Source organism: Drosophila teissieri, chromosome 2L (genome assembly GCF_016746235.2).
Source record: "Drosophila teissieri strain GT53w chromosome 2L, Prin_Dtei_1.1, whole genome shotgun sequence".
Classification (NCBI taxonomy): domain Eukaryota; kingdom Metazoa; phylum Arthropoda; class Insecta; order Diptera; family Drosophilidae; genus Drosophila; species Drosophila teissieri.
In genome coordinates, this window is record NC_053029.1 from 13,053,378 (window position 1) to 13,072,268 (window position 18,891).

Below are 18,891 nucleotides of genomic sequence, written 5' to 3' on the forward strand. Positions count from 1 at the left end.
TGTGTGTGTGTGGGCAAGGTGGATCTTTGTTTGTATAAGTAAGTGCCTGGTCGTCCAGCTATGTGTGTTTGTGTGGGTATGCATGCCACTGGGTGTGAGTGTGTGAGCATGTCTGATCCTTTAATGCATTTGGCAGGCTGCCCTCAACGTAAGGGACATCGATGTCGACAAGGACGTGGGGTTCCCGTCAGCTCCGAAGCTACTTAATTTACCTGAAATAATCGATAGGTAAACAGACGTTAAAATGTCCCCATTTTCACATACACACACTCGCACCACACACACACACACGTGTAGGAAATGGCCAGCTTGTCAACGGCCACAATAAATATTTTGTTTTCAACTGCCCGCTTTCCCTCAATAAATATGTGTGAGTGTTAAGTGTCCAGGGCAAGTGCTGTCCTTTTCCACATTCTTCCTTTTGCAGGCACGTGTGAACAGATACAGTTGCACGCCTTGCCAAGAAAATGGGGCGCTTCATTTATTTAGAACTTTTAAATGAAAAGCCCGCCAGTATGCAATGAAAAATGAAATTGTTAACCAATTGGACACCTAAATATCTTAAAATACTTAGGTTTATAAATTTATTTATTTATATTTGTAGTCCATCTCAAGTTATCGAGTAGTTCACATCAAATGAAACTCTTTTTTCAGTGTTGCCACAATTTATTTGAGCAATCTGTTGTTGTTTTTTACGAAATCCAACTACCAACCACAATATTTGTAAAGCTAATTGACAATCAGAGAAGGTCTAAAAACAAACTTTCTGCAAATCGCATTATAGCCTCTATGTCATTAAATTGAAAAGGGTTTTCCATTTAGGATTTAGCCAACACAAACATCCACACTAGCTAGACGGACAGCTAAATGAAATGCCAGAAAGGAGCAACTCAGATTGAGCCAGACGGCCATTTTACTCATTCAACTGTCAATTTTGAATAATAGAGCAGCAAAATGGCGCAACAATAAAAGTGGAAGGGGTTCCAAAGGGGACAAGTCGGTGGCTGGACGAGGAGCAAGGACGAAGGACCAAGGACCAACTACCAGAGGCGGTGACATTTTCTCGTAATTTGTGCAAAAACCCTTTGGCTTCCACTTCGGTTCGGTTCGACTCGGTTTTATTTGGTTTGAATAGAGATGCGGGAAGGCCTCAACCCGTAAGCATTTCATTTCAATTTGCTCCGAACATCATTCAGTCATTGAGTCACTTTGTCCGGAGCTGGACAGCCACATACCCCCCACTATTTTTTCGTCCTGCCAATGGGAAAAGTTTCCTGCAATTGAAGCTCCATTTTCTAATATCGTTGTAAGTATTATTATTATCATTTCCGCTGCTCGAACCGTTTGAATGAAAAGTTAATTGAAATCAAAGTAATGGCCACTACCGGCTGACTGAACTCCGATACTGACTCAGTATCAAGGACCAAGGACCTTATCAGTTCGCACAACGAATGTAAAATAAATGGGAAATTTGTTAAAAGCTTCTCGCATTGAATTGCATTTTTCAAGTGCTAATGGCCACGTTAATGAAATGGGCTCTCCGGTTCCTTTTAGTTTCGCCCACTCCTTTTCCCTTGCGAGCTGTTTCATTAGTGATTTCCATTTGCATTTGGCCAAATTCAAATCTAATGAGATTGAGCAACACTTCAATAAACGATTGAAATCATTGTTTGTCTCACAAGGGTTCTGATCTGTTGCTCGTTGCATCCGTGGGATTGGGTTAAGCAAACCTAGCATAAATTTAAAGTTTTTCTACAGAGCTTTGAAATGAAAGATTTAAAATAGATTTTCTCGGTTCCTCCTTCGTTTAGGATTTTGAAAGAGGGGCCTCTATATATAAGTTAACACTTTTTGTGTATTCCAATCACACATCTCAAAAATATTACCCATTTTTTTAACAATTTCGCTTTTTCCTTCTCTTTGACAGATGCACCATCCCATTCAGATGAAGCCGGCGGATAGTGAGAACAGAAATGGTAAGTTCCTTTTTAGACATCGAATCCGAGGATATTTGTTCTTCTTCCGTCTCTGTCCCACTCTCCTGTCTCTGTCCCTGTCCCTGTCTCCGGTCGGTTGATTGCTAGTTCGTGCTTTTTTTATCAGTGTGCATGAGCCTTTTGGGCTTAATCACAAGCTAGGATGGGGGGTGCCTGTATTTGATTACACAAAACAACACATGGAAAAGAAATTCGAACAGGGAATGCGGCAATGAAAATGAATAATGCTCAAACTGACAGGACGGGTGGATGGAAAAAGCGGAATGGAGAAGGCTAACTGGCTACAATCGTGTATTAGTTGGATTGTGTGAGACCAATAAATCGATTAGGGTGAGTGCTGAAAAGAAGGGGGAAAACATGGAAGTCTGTCGTTGAAAAAACGCCAGCAAAAGTTGATGAAATATTACTTTTAGAAAAAAAGTGCCTCAAGCTTGCACAGCGGATTTTGTGCGGCTGGCAGAATATTATTTTCTTTAGAGCACCAAATGTTCTGGGTTCTTGAAGTACACCTTACAAAATATTCAAAATCCTTCCACTTCTTTATGTTGTTTAGATTAGCAAAACCATTATTCCTTTTTGGAATCCCACAAATTCGACGGCAACTGTTCGCCGTGTCCTTCTTGCGTCTCCTTCTGGCTCTCCGCTTATGGGCTGCGTTTCCGTTTCCGCTTGGGTGTGTCCTTGCGTTTGTGTTAGTGTAGCAGTGCGTGCATGTGACTTCGGAATTTGTTGTTGTCTTTCGCATTGCTCGAATGCAACGGAAATGTTTAGGGCATCGTTCGCATTCACCTCGATGTCCATCGATTGCTGTTCCTTTTGTGTTTTCCCGTGTCCCGTGTTCCCCTTCTTACATAATTGCTTTCCTTCGCCTGCGATTGCTTTCAAGTGGCTGAAGGGCCAACCACCTCGCAGAAAGCACTTTTCCCCTATCCACCGCCATAGCTCACTATAGATATGCGAGTGATCCAAAAGCCATTTGAGCGTGTTCTTGCCGCTGCTTTTGTTTCTCCTCGATTGCGTCCGATATTGCGTCAAGTGTGTACGCGTGACAAAAATAAATCAAAAAATTAAAAATACGTAACACGGAAATTTTATGGTAAATTAACGAAAAATTGGCACCCAACTGAGCGAGAATCTCGCTCTCCGTTCGCTTCTTGGTTTTTGCTTTTGGTCTCAGCGATTAATAAACGAATTATTAGCGAATGGCTTCACTAAAATTAAGATAAATAGCCGAGAGTGCGAATTCTTGAAAAATGTTCTCACATTTAACTTTACGGTTCGATTAACAACATTTTTAAATGCACTTCGAACCGATTTTGCAATGGGTTGGCGGAAATTAATCGCTAAATCTAGCATAAGAGAACAAACAGTTTGCTCAATTTAAGAAACAGAGATAAGTACTTTTATTGTAGCATTAAGACAATTACAGGCACCTAAAAAAATTAAATTACGAAAAGTTAAATTTAATATATTATTTAAATTAAAAATCTGTAACAAAATGTGGAAACAACCAATGCTTAATACAAGTCAATTTGATATTTTATACTTATACTTTCTACTTATATCATAGCTTTTATTAATTTTTGAGGTGCAAAACATCCCAATCTCCTCCATTATATTTAAAAGATTTTAGACCAAAGCAAGACTATCCACTTTGGTTAGTGTATTGGCAAAAAAACAAATGCCCAACATTTTCAAATGCTACACAAATTTCCCAAAATGCAACAAGTGCAAGATTCGCCTTACTACACACAAATATCGCCCCCTCTCTCTCATTCCACTGCCTGCCTTCTCTTTCACTCTGTGCATCTCTCACTCACTCTCTCCTTAGAACCGTGCGTGTTGTGCGAAATGTTTTGGCGACACTTGACAAAATGCCAGAAATTCTAAATACTTTTAGCTGCCGTTTGTCGTCGTCTGTGTAGCTGTCCGCCTTTTTAGCCTGCCCTTTTGGCTTGGCTTAGTTGTCGAGTTGCTCAGAATGCCTTGTTTTGTTGCTGGTTTTGCCGGCATCTTCTGGCCATCGATTGTCGCCATCTCTGTCGCACATTTTGGCCAACTATCCGCATGCAAAATCATCGCAAATTAATGAGATGCGAGCAAATGCAAGTAGATACTCTTAGGCAGGTTTTTATTTATGAACACCATTTTATTGCTATGCCTTTTGGCTTTCGAATTAATGGGCCTATGCTTGGCAAATTGTCAGAGGACGAATCAATTTGCAAATCACCGCTCTGTTTTGATGACAAGAATGAACAAAGAAAGTGTGTTTTTAATTCAAAATTGCTAGGAACAAAATGTCTAAGGAATATAAATATTATATGTATGCCACCTTATTAATCTTCACTGCGACTTTAGCATTCGTCAGATTCTTCAGCACTTAAGCGAATGTTTCTGTGGCGGTATCTTCAGATCTGAGAATGCATTTTCATGTTGCAGTTACAGCCCACAGTTGTGTGTGACCCGATATCTGCGAGATACTGTGAAGCTCAACTGCCGGTCGCATTAGCACACTTTTCGATTCAATTACTAAGAGTTCTGCGGGCCTGGCAGCGAAAACAAAGCGCTTTTCTATGTTCACAGAGTTGGCCGCTCCGCACTGCTCTTCAATTGATTTTCGAGCTCCCCGCTTGGCGTGATCGCTCGTTTAGCTAGATACATAGATGTAGATACATCTGCAAGATACACAACTATACGCCCAGTATTTTTTGTAGCTCAGATGTTAATTGCTCGCGTCTCGAAACCTTTTAGGTCGGCGCGATCTTGTCAAGCGGGCACACAACTTTGACTTGGCATTAAATGTGTTAGAAAAGACGATTGTCATTGTTGTTGCTGTTGCTGTTAAATCTCGACTTGGACTTCACATGAGGCGCAAAAGGGGGCGGGACGGGGGGGTCCAGGGGAGACTCGTTTGCGAAGACGTGCCAAAGAGATTTAAGCTAAAGTGCAGTGATTTATGTAATGTCATACCGGCTCAGGCTGCTGTAAACTCACAAACTTATTTTGTGAATACAAAATGTATTGTTTAACTCGCTTGCAAATTAAAAGCCACTAAGCTAGCTGACTGATATAATGACTTCATAGCAAACATATTTTTAAATTATGAGAGTTAAGTTAATTTGATTTTATATAGCTATGGTTTTGATTGTAGTACTAGTTGCAAAAACGAGTGAAGAAATTTAATAAATTTAATAACTGATTAAGCTAACCCAGTAATAACGAAATCATATCAGTAACCTAGAGTAATCGATTCGTGTTTCCGATCCCGAGCGGAAAACTGCTGAGTCAACCCGGTACCGATTTGAAAGAGACAGGAATACGGCTCCAAGAGAGAGACAGAGAGCAGCGGCCGAATGGGAGAGAGAGAGAGCTACTCATACTCATATGTACCAGAAACTGTCAACCGCTGATGACTCCCCAGCAAACATAAATAAACAAATAGCCAAAGGCAACGAGCGTGGCTAATTGGCTTTCATGTGAGCGAGCCACAAGTGTCCGCAACAGCTGTTTAGACAGAGAGCGCGATACCGAAACAGAAAGAGATAGAAATAGAGAGAGAGCGAAAGAGAGAGCCGGCAAGAGCGGCGTTGCCAGTGGCAAATGTATCTGTATCTCAAAGTGCAGCGCAATTGATCGCGGGGCAAAGTGTAGTGCCCGCGGGCTTTTCAGTCGATCGGTGATCGTCGATCGGGAATTGTTATTCGTTACTCGTAATTCGTTAGTCGATAGTCGCGCTCAACTATCCGAGAGATACGTGCCGTAGTCTGTCATTCATTCGCGACACGATCGCCGTATCTTTGTATCTTCGCCGCACGTTGTGGTTGGTCAACTACAAATGAAATTCTTTAAATTAAATATACGCCGACCGCAAAGCCTTAATTGAAAAACGAAACGTTCGCACTGTGTATCTCGAAGATATTGATAAACTATTGGCACAGCCAATTGATTGAATTGTTCACCCTTATGTCTCGCTGTACGTTTATACGCGTGGATCGTACTTAGTCATTATTGATTCAGTAATTAAGAAAACCATTTCGAAACTGACAACTGTGCGGTGTGCTAACTAACTGTTAGCTTGCTCAAAATAAATCAATAAAATTAATTAACCGCATAACGTAATAAAAACTACTTGTGGAGAAAGTTTATACAATTTCACAAATATTTAAAGATTTTTATTAAGATCATTATTTTGTTATAGTATTTGAACCTGTAGATATAGTTGTTAAAATTATTTTTAAAATCCAACACAAAACATGGCATTTACCTTAAAAATATTATGAAAGGCATTAAGATATCAATCCACTTATCTTAAAAAGTCGCATTCCTTATTATATTCTTTGGCCAACTGAAGAATTTGCCCATAATTCAAAATTTAGCCCACATTAAGTTAATAGCTTTGCTAAATCTACCGCAAATATCGGGCAGACATACCTCGGACATATTTCAATTTCGATTTCTAGGGGGTGCCCGAAATAAATGCCATTAAAACATTAATTTCTCATGCCAGAACAGCGAAGGCATTCGCAGCCCAGTCGATTGGATTTGTCATCCCGTTTGGCAATTGCCAAAAAGTAAACACGGCGGAAGAAATGACAACAGAGAATGCGATGAAATCGAAAACGAAAACAATATGCAAAGCTCTTCCCAAACGAATAATTAAGTGCAAAAGGAGCAAAAACGAGAGCCAGCTAAATAAATTATAATCTCGGCTGCAGTTTGAGTCATTCTCCGCCGGCTTCTCCCAGAGCTCCCAGTTCTCCAAGATTCTCCTCATAGTTTCAGCGAACCGGCTGTGGTCTCAACCAGTTTTAAATTCGTTTTCATTATAATGGGCTTGTTTTTTTTTCGCAAAGAAATTAGCGTTTTTCTCCGGGCTTCTGTTTATATAAGGCGGCAAGTCAGCTGTTTGGTGTTTTGGTTTGCAGTTTGTTTTGCTTCGGCCATCTCGTACTCGTATCTATATCTTTCTACTGGGCTATAGATTCTAGGCAGAGATTGCGTGCCACTTGCGATCGAGTGGGAAATACCACTGAAAATGGAGAAATTTCGTCGGTTGCGTGTTGAAAGTGCGTTGCATTCTGTGTTGCAATTGCAGTTGCATTCGCAATTGCATTCACATTCGCAGCTGCAGTTTGTCATGTGTGGCACAAGGCATTTCTTACGCTTGACGAGCGGTAATTGAAATATGTGAATAATTGCTAGATTTGTGAGCCAAAATGGCAAGCCGCATGAAGAAAGATGCATGGGAAAGCTGTAGAGATGACAAATGACCGGGGAAATTTCTCCACTCGGAGTTGGCTTATAGATACTGGGGATACTTTGGCGATGTATCCTAAAGATTCATATCGTCTTAAATATATTGCAATGCGCTTGAGATTTCAATCTATTAAGTCAAACCCAAACATGAAACATAACAAACTAGATAACTGACTGAAACTTTATATTCATAAATGTTTAGAATCGGCGTCCCAATTGAATTAGTCTAACATAATCAATAAGTTGGTAAATACTATAGTAAGTTGAGACTCCATGTTGAATAAATTCAATTTTCCTTTGTTACATGCACTCCATCATAATTGATAAGTTCCTCGTTCAAATGTTTACCAAGCTTCTTGAGCAATCCGCATTGCACAAAACTCTTTGCAGAATGAATTGCAATACCTTGGCAATTGTCATTGTCTGAGTTAGAATTATGCATATTTTCATGGACCTTTGTTGCAACGAGCACAATGGACCGACTAGTTCTTCGTTCTTCTCGGACCTCCAATTAGGTGTAGACAATGATGGGAAAAAGTTCTGTAAAGAACTACATTGTGCAGTGTTCAAAGTGCTTGGAGACAACAATTAATTGAAGAAATCACGCACGCCCAAAGGGGCTAAAGGGGTTATAAATTCTATGGAAATGGGGAGCTGGGGAGGTGGAGCTAAGTGAACAAAACAGAGGCGCAAAGTGAATGACAACCAATTCCATGATGACTTCTGACGGACAAATACGGCTAACGGGCTCTATGACCCAAAAGAATGAGGGAATACTGCGACATGTTTTGCATACACTAGCAGATACAAATTGTATTATGTATGCCCTGCAGTTGTTGCCGCCTTTATGGGCTTCTTTCACTCCAATTGTGGACGTCAGCTCCGATCCATCTGCTCTTCCTTCCTCCCCCTTCAGTTCAGGGAATTTTAATTATTATTTTCAATTATCGAAAATGGTCTGTGCGTCTGTTCTTTTCAAGTGTTTTCGTATTGTATCTGTATCTGCAACGCAGCAGTAGCTGTATCTGTATCCACATCTCTGTCTGTAATTAGGGGGCGTATTGTTTTATAATTCCACTGGCCCAACGCCCCTTTTCCCAGTACTTGCTCGTGGCATATGGCACATGGCTTTGATATTATTGAAATGTTTTGTACCATTGAGCGATAAGAACGGTGGTGCTTCAACCTGCATTTACCCAAAATATTACTCTTCACGAGTCAGCTGACAGCATTGTGTATAACTTTCTGCTGAATTATGATCTGGCTAGCAAAGCTTTTAGCCAAAAGCTGTTAACTGTTTAATTAAACAACTGCCGCGAATGAGACGCACTGTATCTGACTGCTGAAATGCGAAACGAAAACAAACATAAAGTTGGTGCCTCGCTCAGGTAGAAGTTCCGAGCCACAAGCGAACATGAGTAATTATGGAAATATATAAGCAATATGACTGAAACAACAGATACAGTTCGTAGACTTGGCATGAAAAAGGGAAATTGATGGTGCAACTGTATGGTGTATATGGGCAACACTCATAACCAGGATATAGTTTGATTATTCAGTTATAGCTTTAAAAATCGCAGCATTTAGGCAACCTGTTGAACACTAAAAGACATTTTCCTCAGAATCTAAGTGCATTTAACACGTCCTTTCGTTTCCACCGCAGTGCACTTTAAAGCTCATTTAATCTTCATAATTTTCACATTATCCCGAGCACATTTTCCCCCAGCACGCTTTTTTTTATTGCCATTTTGACACAAAACCCGAAAGGCAACGGCGGCAATGATGATAATATTTTTTTGTATTCGAACTGTTTGCTTCTGTTGCTGTTGCTGTTGCTGTTGCCATTGCTTTTGCTTTGACGTCGCCATGCGGCTCATCGTGAACTGAGTACACAATGGCTAAAGTACATACCAGATACAACTACAACTACAAAAATCAAGTAAAATAAACCGCAGAACGAAGCGAAAAAACGGCAGCGAAAAAACAGCGTCGCCAGCAGTTTGTCACTCAATCGCCCAGACATCAGTCGCGTTTTCGGATCGACTGCGAAAAAAATACAGCGCCGAAAAAATAGCAGCAACAAATCGCTGAAATTCTGAACGAGTATCTAACAGATACTCTCAAATCGGAGACGTGTCGCCGTAATCGGGGAAACACAGCCACTTGTGAGCCAAGCGGAAATTACAATTGCCGCGCACGCGCGTGTCAAAGTTTAAGTTCAAGACGTGCGATCAATTACCAGGTATCTTTCGGATCGAGATACCCGACGAAAAGCTGAGAAAATTCGATTCAAATACGCAAATCAAGCGCATTTTTGAGTGTGCAAATGAGACTTGAAATGCACATAGCATTTGCATAATTAGTGGACGGATAAGAACCTGGCTTGACTCAGTCGAAAGTACAGTGGGCACTAGATAAAAGCTGGGGTCATTGCAAAAATATTACAGACTGCAATGTTATAATGCGATTTAAGGCTTTCGAACTTTGTTAAAATATATTTCATAAAAGTTTCCAATAACCTGGGCCATTGCAATCATTACCCACTGCCACTGCATATCGTGAACTTATTGCCCAACTATATTTACCTGTGAAAATAGCCTGAAAGTAATCGCGTAGAAAATAATTGAATTCACACTGAATACAGAACAGTCAATGGGCATTTCGGGAATTTGGGCGGAGGGATGGGTGAGACCGATGTAAGCTGGCAAAAATAACAGACGAAAAGGCGATTTCCGATCCAATTGGCGTTCCGCTCGGTTGACTCGAGTGTGTGAGCTTGGAGCTGGGTGTGCCGGGCCATAAATAGCCTCCAATGAAGGCTGTCGATGAGCTCTGCCCCTTCAGCTCTGCCCCTTCAGCACCCTGCGTCACCCTTCGTCACTACGACACGCTCTCACCTACAAGGTCATCCGAACTCAGCTTCCCATTAGGTGATTGAAATAACTTTACTCCAGTGTTTAGGGCGAAGAGAAAACGCAGAAAGTGCGTTTAGATCTCTAATACGAAATTCCACTAATTGTAATCTGATTTCTCCCTCACGTAACGAAGATGAGTCATGGGGCTGGGTAAAACTGTCCCTCAAAAAATAATCACTCAAACAAACGGAAATTGTCACTTGTCAAATTTTCATTTGGCTTTCAGTTTAGAGGAGCCTCACACGAGGCAAACGCCACAGAAAAGAAAACCTGAGTGCAGGCCGTATTAAATACAAAATGTCAACGGCTCGTCAAAACCTCAAAAGCCTCGAAACCTCAAATACGTTTTCGAACATACTTGAATGTATTTTAGAATCTACACAAATAAACAAAGGAGGGAGCTCAATATTATTCAATCCTAGTATTCCCAACATTGTCTGAATTTTCATAGTTATATCCTTTGGCTTCTGCATATTCACTTACTGAATAGAGCCAAGTTGATCTGATTATTTCCTCATTACGATTACATAAGTGGGCTATTATGCTGAATTATGCCGAAACCTCTTCCGTCTCACATTATTCAAACCCACTTTCGATATTCTTCGGAGTGGAGACCTCCACGTTAGACTTTATCATGCCTCGAATGGGGCGCTTATAATGGAAAAGCGTAACTTTCCGCTCTGAATATTTTCATTTAACAGCAATTGTTACCGCCGTAATTTAAATTCAACCGCCAACTAGGCCAAAAAGACGTAACCCTGAAAACTTTGGTAAAAGTGTTACCCATGATCTGCGGTTATTGGATAGGGCAACACTTGTTCGACACTTGAGGAAACACTGGCGAAGGAGAAGAAACAAAGTTTTTTAAAGCTGCTCGCTTGCATAAAATAAATTAAATAAAAAATAAGTGACTGCTACAAAAGGTTGTTTCTTATTGCTCTCCCTAGGCCCAAATCAATTAGTGCCTCAACATTTCTTTAAAAAACTTTGTTAGTACTTAATATTAAGCGCAATTAAAAGTGACGCCAACCATTTGTGAAATTCACACGGAACACACGCATACCTATAAGCCAAGATACACACGTACACGTATGAAGGCTATGTATGTGTAGAATTCTGTTGAAGTAGATCACGACGAAGAAACCGACCTCGAAAATGGAGAGAGATGTAACTCTTTGCGGTTCATGCAATAAGAACCGACTATCCAGCGGCGTCCAAAACTGGGTGCAGTGCGACGTATGCAAGGCATGGTACCACTTCGCCTGCGTTGGAGTCGATGCCTCTATTGCACAGTCACAATGGACGTGCGACTTGTGCAAACTTGTCGACGATACCCCTTCCACCTCACAGCAAGCCGCTTTACAACGCAACGAACTGACAAATACCTTGCCGAAAGATGGCGACATAATACAAACCGAATCCAATCCCAATAAGCCAGCTGAGACATCATATATTCCATGCTCAAAAAACTTGATGATAGAGATGCTAGAAGAGACACGCCAAGTGGAAAAGAAATATATCGAGCAGAAATATGCAATACTTGCACAGCAGCAGGGGACACAGGAAAGACACATCCTATCATTTGGACCAACTGCATCCCAACTAGCAGCAAGGCAAATATTACCAGCGGATCTGCCGACTTTTAATGGCAACCCAGCAGACTGGCCAATTTTCATAAGCATGTACGAGAACAGCTGCTCGGTAGCTGGATTTTCAGACGCTGAAAACATGCTTCGTCTCCAGAAGTGTCTCAAAGGGAAAGCCTACGAATTGGTTCGTGATAAGCTGCTACTGCCGGCACTCGTCCCGGAGGTTATCAAGACGCTAAAAACCTTCTTTGGACGACCAGAACAGATCCTCGACCGGCTCATCGACAAAATCCGTAAAATTAGTATACACAAAGATAGATTGGAGTCCCTAATCGACTTTGCGATGGCAGTGCGCAACGCGTGCGCCACAATGGAGGCCTGTAACCTGTACGCACATCTTGACAACCCAATGCTTCTGCGCGAGCTTGTTGACAAGTTGCCCACTCAGCATAAATTAAGCTGGGCCATGCATCCACGCAGTGCTTCTATCCCTGTTGTAAAATCATTTAGCGACTGGATATACAATTTAGCAGAAGCAGCCTCCACAGTCATACCTGCACAAAATTCATGGAGCGTGAATACCCACACGCACTTATCAACCGGAGGAATGTGTGAGTCCGAAGACGATCAGAAGAAGGACGACGCCAAACCGAACCCTTCATGCGTCATGTGCAACTCCACCGAACATTACGCCGCCCAATGCGAGAAATTTAAAAGTTTGCCTGTTCCGGAGCGACATCATATAATCAACGACGCCAAGGCCTGCTACAGATGCCTAAAGATGCACCGTCGCAAATGTTTCTCAAAACGCGATTGCGGCGTTGATAACTGTCAATCAAAACACCACCCTCTCCTTCACAGGGAAGCTCCTAAACCCGAACTCGTCAGTACCCACCATCAAGAAACTGGCCTCGGTGAATCATACTTTCGAATCCTGCCGGTAACACTATATGGGAGCGGAGCAAAGGTCGACACGTATGCGTTTTTGGACGAGGGCTCATCTGTAACACTTATCGATGAAGGAATTCTGAAGCTCCTCAAGGTTCCTGTGTCCTCTGAACCACTTTGTCTGCAGTGGACCGGAGACACCACCCGTACGGAGGAAATGTCTCTCAAAGCCCAGGTAAAAATATCGGAGATGGGGAGTGGAAGAAAACTGTGGCTCAACAACGTGCATTCAATCAAACACCTTGCCCTACCTAAGCAAACCGTTGACGCACATAAACTTGGCAGCAAATACAAGCACCTACATGGATTGCCCATAAAATCATATTGGAATGCTGCACCGATGCTTCTAATTGGCGCAAACAACTGGACCTTTGCTGTTCCGCGCAAAATTCGCGAAGGAAGACGCAATGAGCCTATCGCCTCAAAATGTATGCTAGGATGGAGTATTCAGGGCACAAGTAATGCCACCCAAAATTATTCCCTTCATCACTGCGTTTGCAACTGGGACGACATCGACAAGACGGTAAGAGAAAGCTTCAACACAGACCCTATCACACCGCGGGAGCTTTTCTCTAAAGACGACAAAAAGGCTACGGAAATTCTGGAGGAAACATGCAAGAAAGTAAATGGTCGCTATCAAGTTGGACTGCTCTGGCGAGACAAAAATGTAATTCTCCCAGAAAGCTATTCAAACGCACTTAAACGACTCGAATGTCTTCGACAAAAAATTAACAAGAATCCAGAGCTATTCAATCAAATTCAAGGCCAAATTGACAACCTAGTCGACAAAAACTACGCATTCGAACTGGAAACCAAAGATATAGCAGAGGACATAAACCGTGTGTGGTACCTCCCTATATTCATTGCTCTAAACCCAAACAAGCCAAATAAAATAAGATTGGTTTGGGATGCAGCTGCAAAGAGTCACGGCAAATCCCTTAATGACTTTATGCTGAACGGACCCGATTTCTTAAACCCGCTAACCGAGGTTCTTATGGCATTCAGAGTAGGTCGTATAGGCGTGTGCGCGGATATCGCTGAGATGTTTCATCAAATAACTATCCAGCAAAGCGACATGCATGCTCAAAGATTTCTGTGGCTTAGCAAGGGCAACAAAACTCCCCGCACATTCGTCATGCGGGCAATGACATTTGGAATTTGCTGCGCGCCCTGTATTGCTCACTATGTGCGGGACAAAAACGCACAGGAGTTTAAGGATCAATGTCCCCGAGCTTTCGAATCAATTACAAAGGCTCATTATGTGGACGACCTTATAGACAGCTACACCGACGACTCTGAGGCGATCGCAGTAACATCAAAAGTCCGAGACATTCATGCTGAGGGAGGATTCACTATAAGAAATTGGATCTCGAACTCTACCGCTATCCTCAAACATTTTGGAGAGTGGCAAATAGCCGAACAACATCCCAAAGAACTTGGTGGCCCGGAGAAGGTTCTTGGTATGTATTGGGAACCCTCAAACGACGTTTTTAAGTATACTTTTAGATTCGCGAGACTTAAAAGAGACGTCCTAAATGGAGAATCCATACCAACAAAACGAGAAGCCCTACAAGTATTAATGTCGATTTTTGATCCCTTGGGCCTGTTATCCTGCTACACGATCGGCCTTAAAATGCTTCTGCAAAAAGTATGGCGTGCAGGCATAGACTGGGACGAAGAACTGCCCGACGCCCTGTTCACGTCATGGCAACAATGGAAAACGGTCCTGCTTCAAGCTACCGAACTGGAATTTCCTCGCTTCTACTCCACTTTGCTGCCGAATGCCGACCAGATTGATCTACACACGTTTGTAGACGCGAGCGAGTACGCCTACGCAGCAGTCACATATCTTCGTATCAAGCGAGGAGCAGACGTCGACACAGTACTGGTAGCAGCCAAATGTAAGGTCGCCCCACTAAAACCAGTCTCAATACCACGCATGGAACTACTGGCCGCTGTAATTGGAGTGGGCCTCGCCAAAAAGGCCATGAATGTTAGAAGGCTCAACATCAATTCAAGTACATACTGGACAGACTCTAAGACCGTTCTACAGTGGCTTGATATGGACCCACGGAAATTTCAAGCCTTCGTTATGCATAGAGTTGGGGAGATAATCGATAACACAAGTCGAAACCAATGGCGATGGATTCCCACAAAGCAAAACGTTGCGGACTCAGCTACCAAATTTATCAAAACACCTGACGCTAATCGCTGGTTAAAAGGCCCTCACTTCCTAGTCAAGCCAGAAAGCGAATGGCCACTACAAGACATTATTCTCGATAACAGCGAGCCGTGTGAACTACGTAAGCATATCTTCGTTGTAAACAAACTAAAGTATTTTGATTTTGCAGTAGAGTACTTCTCTGATTGGAGACGCCTATACAGAGCTGTGGCAACATTCGTGCTATACATTGAAAGAATACGTGCCAAATGTCTCGGAAATCAACTACCGACAACGTTAGACCCGGAAATCATAAATAGAGCAAAATCGTGGCTATATAAACAGGCGCAATCCAGGGTGTATTCAGCTGAAATAACCGCTCTAAAAAATAATTCAGCCATTGACAAGTCAAGCTCGTTGATTGCCCTGAACGTTTACCTGGACGAAGACGGCGTACTACGCATTCAGGGAAGAAACGATAACATAAATCCTGACAACGCCATCGTTCTGTCAAAGAACTCCCAAATCGCATTTTTAATTACAAAATATTACCATGAAAAATCACATCACATGATGCACGAGTCAACGATAAATCGTATTCGAAACGACTTCTACGTACCTCGTCTACGAGTGCTGTATAAAACAGTTCGAAAGGCTTGTCAACTGTGCAAAATTGCCACCGCCAGCCCCGAAGTACCTCAAATGGCTCCATTACCAGTCGCCCGACTAGCCTGCTTCGAGAGGCCCTTTACATACACGGGAGTCGACTACTTCGGTCCCATACTGGTCAACGTTGGCAGGCACAAGGAAAAACGGTGGGGAGTCCTCTTTACCTGCCTGACGCTGAGAGCCGTACACATAGAAGTAGCCCACAAACTCGATGTAAGCTCATGCATTATGTGTCTGCGGAATTTTATGACACGTCGCGGGACTCCAAAAGAAATCTTTTCTGACAATGGCACAAACTTTAAAGCCACGGAGAAAATGGTGAAAGAAGAACTTCAAAAGATCGACTTTGATGAAATCACCATAAAATACGAAGCAATTAAGTGGCACTTCAACCCGCCTGCAGCACCTCATATGGGAGGCGCATGGGAACGACTAGTCCGATCGGTCAAAACTGTTTTGAAAGCAATCTGCCCAACAAACAACTTCAACGACGAAACTCTTCAAACCGCCCTTATGGAAGCGGAAAGTATCATCAATTCCAGACCACTAACCTTTGTCTCTTTAGATTCAGCCGACGACGAAGCACTCACCCCGAATCATTTACTTCTGGGATCGACGAACGGCTATAAGCGTATGGCAGATGGCAATACCGATCTAAGGCTGCGTTGGCAACAAACTCAGTTATTCGCAGACAAATTCTGGAATCGCTGGGTTAAGGAATTTACCCCAAGTTTAACCAGACGCAGCAAGTGGTTTACCAAACGTCCCCCAATAGCTATCGGTGATGTCGTTATCGTTGTCGACGATCAACTGCCGAGGAACATGTGGCCAAAAGGACGTATTACTGACGTAGTGATGGCCAAAGATGGACAAGTACGCAGAGCTACAATATGGACACCAAAAGGCATCATGGTCCGCCCAGTGGCCAAGATTGCTGTCCTGGACGTCGGTTTAAAAATTGGTGAAGATCAGAAGGACGTTCACGGGGGGGGAATGTTACCGCCGTAATTTAAATTCAACCGCCAACTAGGCCAAAAAGACGTAACCCTGAAAACTTTGGTAAAAGTGTTACCCATGATCTGCGGTTATTGGATAGGGCAACACTTGTTCGACACTTGAGGAAACACTGGCGAAGGAGAAGAAACAAAGTTTTTTAAAGCTGCTCGCTTGCATAAAATAAATTAAATAAAAAATAAGTGACTGCTACAAAAGGTTGTTTCTTATTGCTCTCCCTAGGCCCAAATCAATTAGTGCCTCAACAGCAATAATAACAAAAAACCACAATAATAACAACAGCAGATAACAAACCACATGAGGTGCTGTGGCAGAAGCAAAGTTCAAAGTGTAAATGTGAAGTTTATGCGATAATTGCCAGCGAGTTTGTTGCCAGGTAATTTGCACTTTGAGGCGCACGAGACAGCAAGATAATAATACAAAGTTAACGCAAAACTAGGTTAGAAAATGCTACAAAAATACACAGCAAATTAGCTCACTTGGAAAAAAGTACTCCACATTTGAAAATCGTCTGGAACGCAGCGAAGCGTTAACAAAATGATTACGAAAATGTCCCCATGGAGCACGTGTGTATACATATGTATAGTAATAGCCATTCGGTCGACGAATCAATTGGTTTCGCATATGTCACAAGCCATCAACAGAAAACTGTTCCACTTCGGGCCACCTGCAAAATGGAAACTCTCGTCAATATTTGCACTTTCTTCTGAGTTACATTCCAAGAAGAGAGCTGCGGCCGACAGGCGGGCAAACTTGTCTATTTACGCATATTTATGTCTATATGTTGGCCATGTACAAACAAGAAGCCATCAGCTCCGACATCAGTCCCAGCATCGTAATCATCGTCATCATCATCATCATCTTCTTTGGGCCGTCTGTCAATAGACTGGCAAACGTCAATTTCAGCTGGGTCAGAAGAAATTGAAAATAGACAGTCGAGTCAGGTGGAAGGGGGGAGGGGGGAAAAGTCAGGAGGGATAAACTAAAAATTGGAAAATACGAGTGCTTCAAGAAAAATTTCAAGTCAAATTTCATAGAATTCGCACAAGAGCTGAAGCCGCAAAGTCAATTCTGGCCAATTGCTTTTCGAAAAGATATGAAATGCCCAATGAAATTGAAACTACTGCAAACTTGTATCCAAAAAACATACAAAATCCCTAATATTGCACTTTTGTGCAATCAATCGCAAACTAAACCAAATCATTCAAGTAATTTGAAAGATGTTAATATTGAAGTATAGCTCTTTTCACAAGACATGAAGAGAAGTATAATGATAATTTCAAACACCAACTGATCTATTATTCAGTTTTGAGGGAAACTTCCCAAGGAAACAAGCCAAACTTCAGTGTCAAACAAATGGCGTTGCTGTAGCTGGATAAATAAGCTTGAAATTTCACAATCCTATCGCTCGTATATGTCTAGGTGTCGAACAGTTGTCGGCTTGTTTAGTTTTCCATCTCAAAACTCCCCGCCTGGGTCTAAAGTTACTTATTTACCCTGGGCTCCCTTCTCATTTATTGTATAAACACAGACATTCGTCTCTCTAAAACTCTGCTCAGGCTGATTAGAGCTTCGCACAGGTGTTATATACACAGATATGTAGAAAGCCCAGCAAGTGGGAGTGCCTTGGTGCTAAGTTGCGACACTTGTGAATATTTAAGCAGAGGAGAAAATGTTTAAAGCAAGTATAAGCTACATGCCAAAATAGTTTTGAATTGTGCAGTTTTTTCCACATTTAAATTGAATATTAAACGTTTGCTCACATTTCATAGAGTGCAGTTAATATTCAATGACATAATATTGCTATTATCCAAATGATACACCTCAAAATGTCATATGAACGGCAATAAAAATTGTTCGAGCGAAAGCTGGATGGATTAAAATTTTTGTTTATTTGCTTTGGATTTTTCAATGATTTTAATAACGCTGGCGAGGCTCCTTAACGCACATAAAAATGCAAAATCAAACAACTGCGCTATGCGATCGCCATAATAATCGTAACAATAAAAGCAAATATGGTCCATCTGTATGGCCAACCCGTACGGGCGGATCATGTCCGTCCCATTAGCACTCGTTGCGTTGATGGGGGATGTGCAACAAATTGAAAGTAAATAACGCAGAACGGCAATAAAAAATACTGCGTTATTGCAAAAGGCCAACTGCACTCGCCGGACAATATGGCAAATTAATTAGTTGTACAAAAATGGTAGACCATAAAACGTCGTGCTAAAAAATAGTGAAACGGTCGCGTGTGTGTGCAAATAAAATTCAAATTATGCACAAGTGAATAATTGTGGCATTTTAATGGCGGCCCTTGCTAATAAAATTGCAAATAAAATATT

At 42.0% G+C, this 18,891-nt stretch overlaps 2 protein-coding genes across 7 annotated transcripts in view; both read left to right on the forward strand.

The window, feature by feature from the left end:
• The window catches only part of LOC122620482 (CUGBP Elav-like family member 1), a 55,850-nt gene that overhangs the window by 12,764 nt on the left and 24,195 nt on the right, over positions 1-18,891 (forward strand). For 5 of the 6 annotated variants that reach the window (XM_043798008.1, XM_043797984.1, XM_043797968.1 and 2 more), the window contains one exon: positions 1,928-1,976. In XM_043798008.1, the coding sequence (XP_043653943.1) occupies positions 1,928-1,962 (35 nt within the window). In that variant the 3' untranslated portion in view covers positions 1,963-1,976. Of the gene's footprint in view, positions 1-1,927; positions 1,977-5,685; positions 5,818-18,891 lie in introns of those variants that run through there. The other variant, XM_043797992.1, reaches the window with a different exon arrangement.
• LOC122620473 lies at positions 6,189-18,882 on the forward strand. Its single transcript, XM_043797956.1, has 2 exons — positions 6,189-9,495; positions 11,116-18,882. Exon 2 carries the CDS (start codon positions 11,324-11,326, stop codon positions 16,541-16,543), a length of 5,220 nt encoding a protein of 1,739 aa, XP_043653891.1. The 5' UTR covers positions 6,189-9,495; positions 11,116-11,323; the 3' UTR covers positions 16,544-18,882.

Bases quoted from the DNA above. Each gene is read 5' to 3' on its own strand.
- LOC122620473 (XM_043797956.1), top strand. From the start codon at position 11,324: ATGGAGAGAGATGTAACTCTTTGCGGTTCATGCAATAAGAACCGACTA.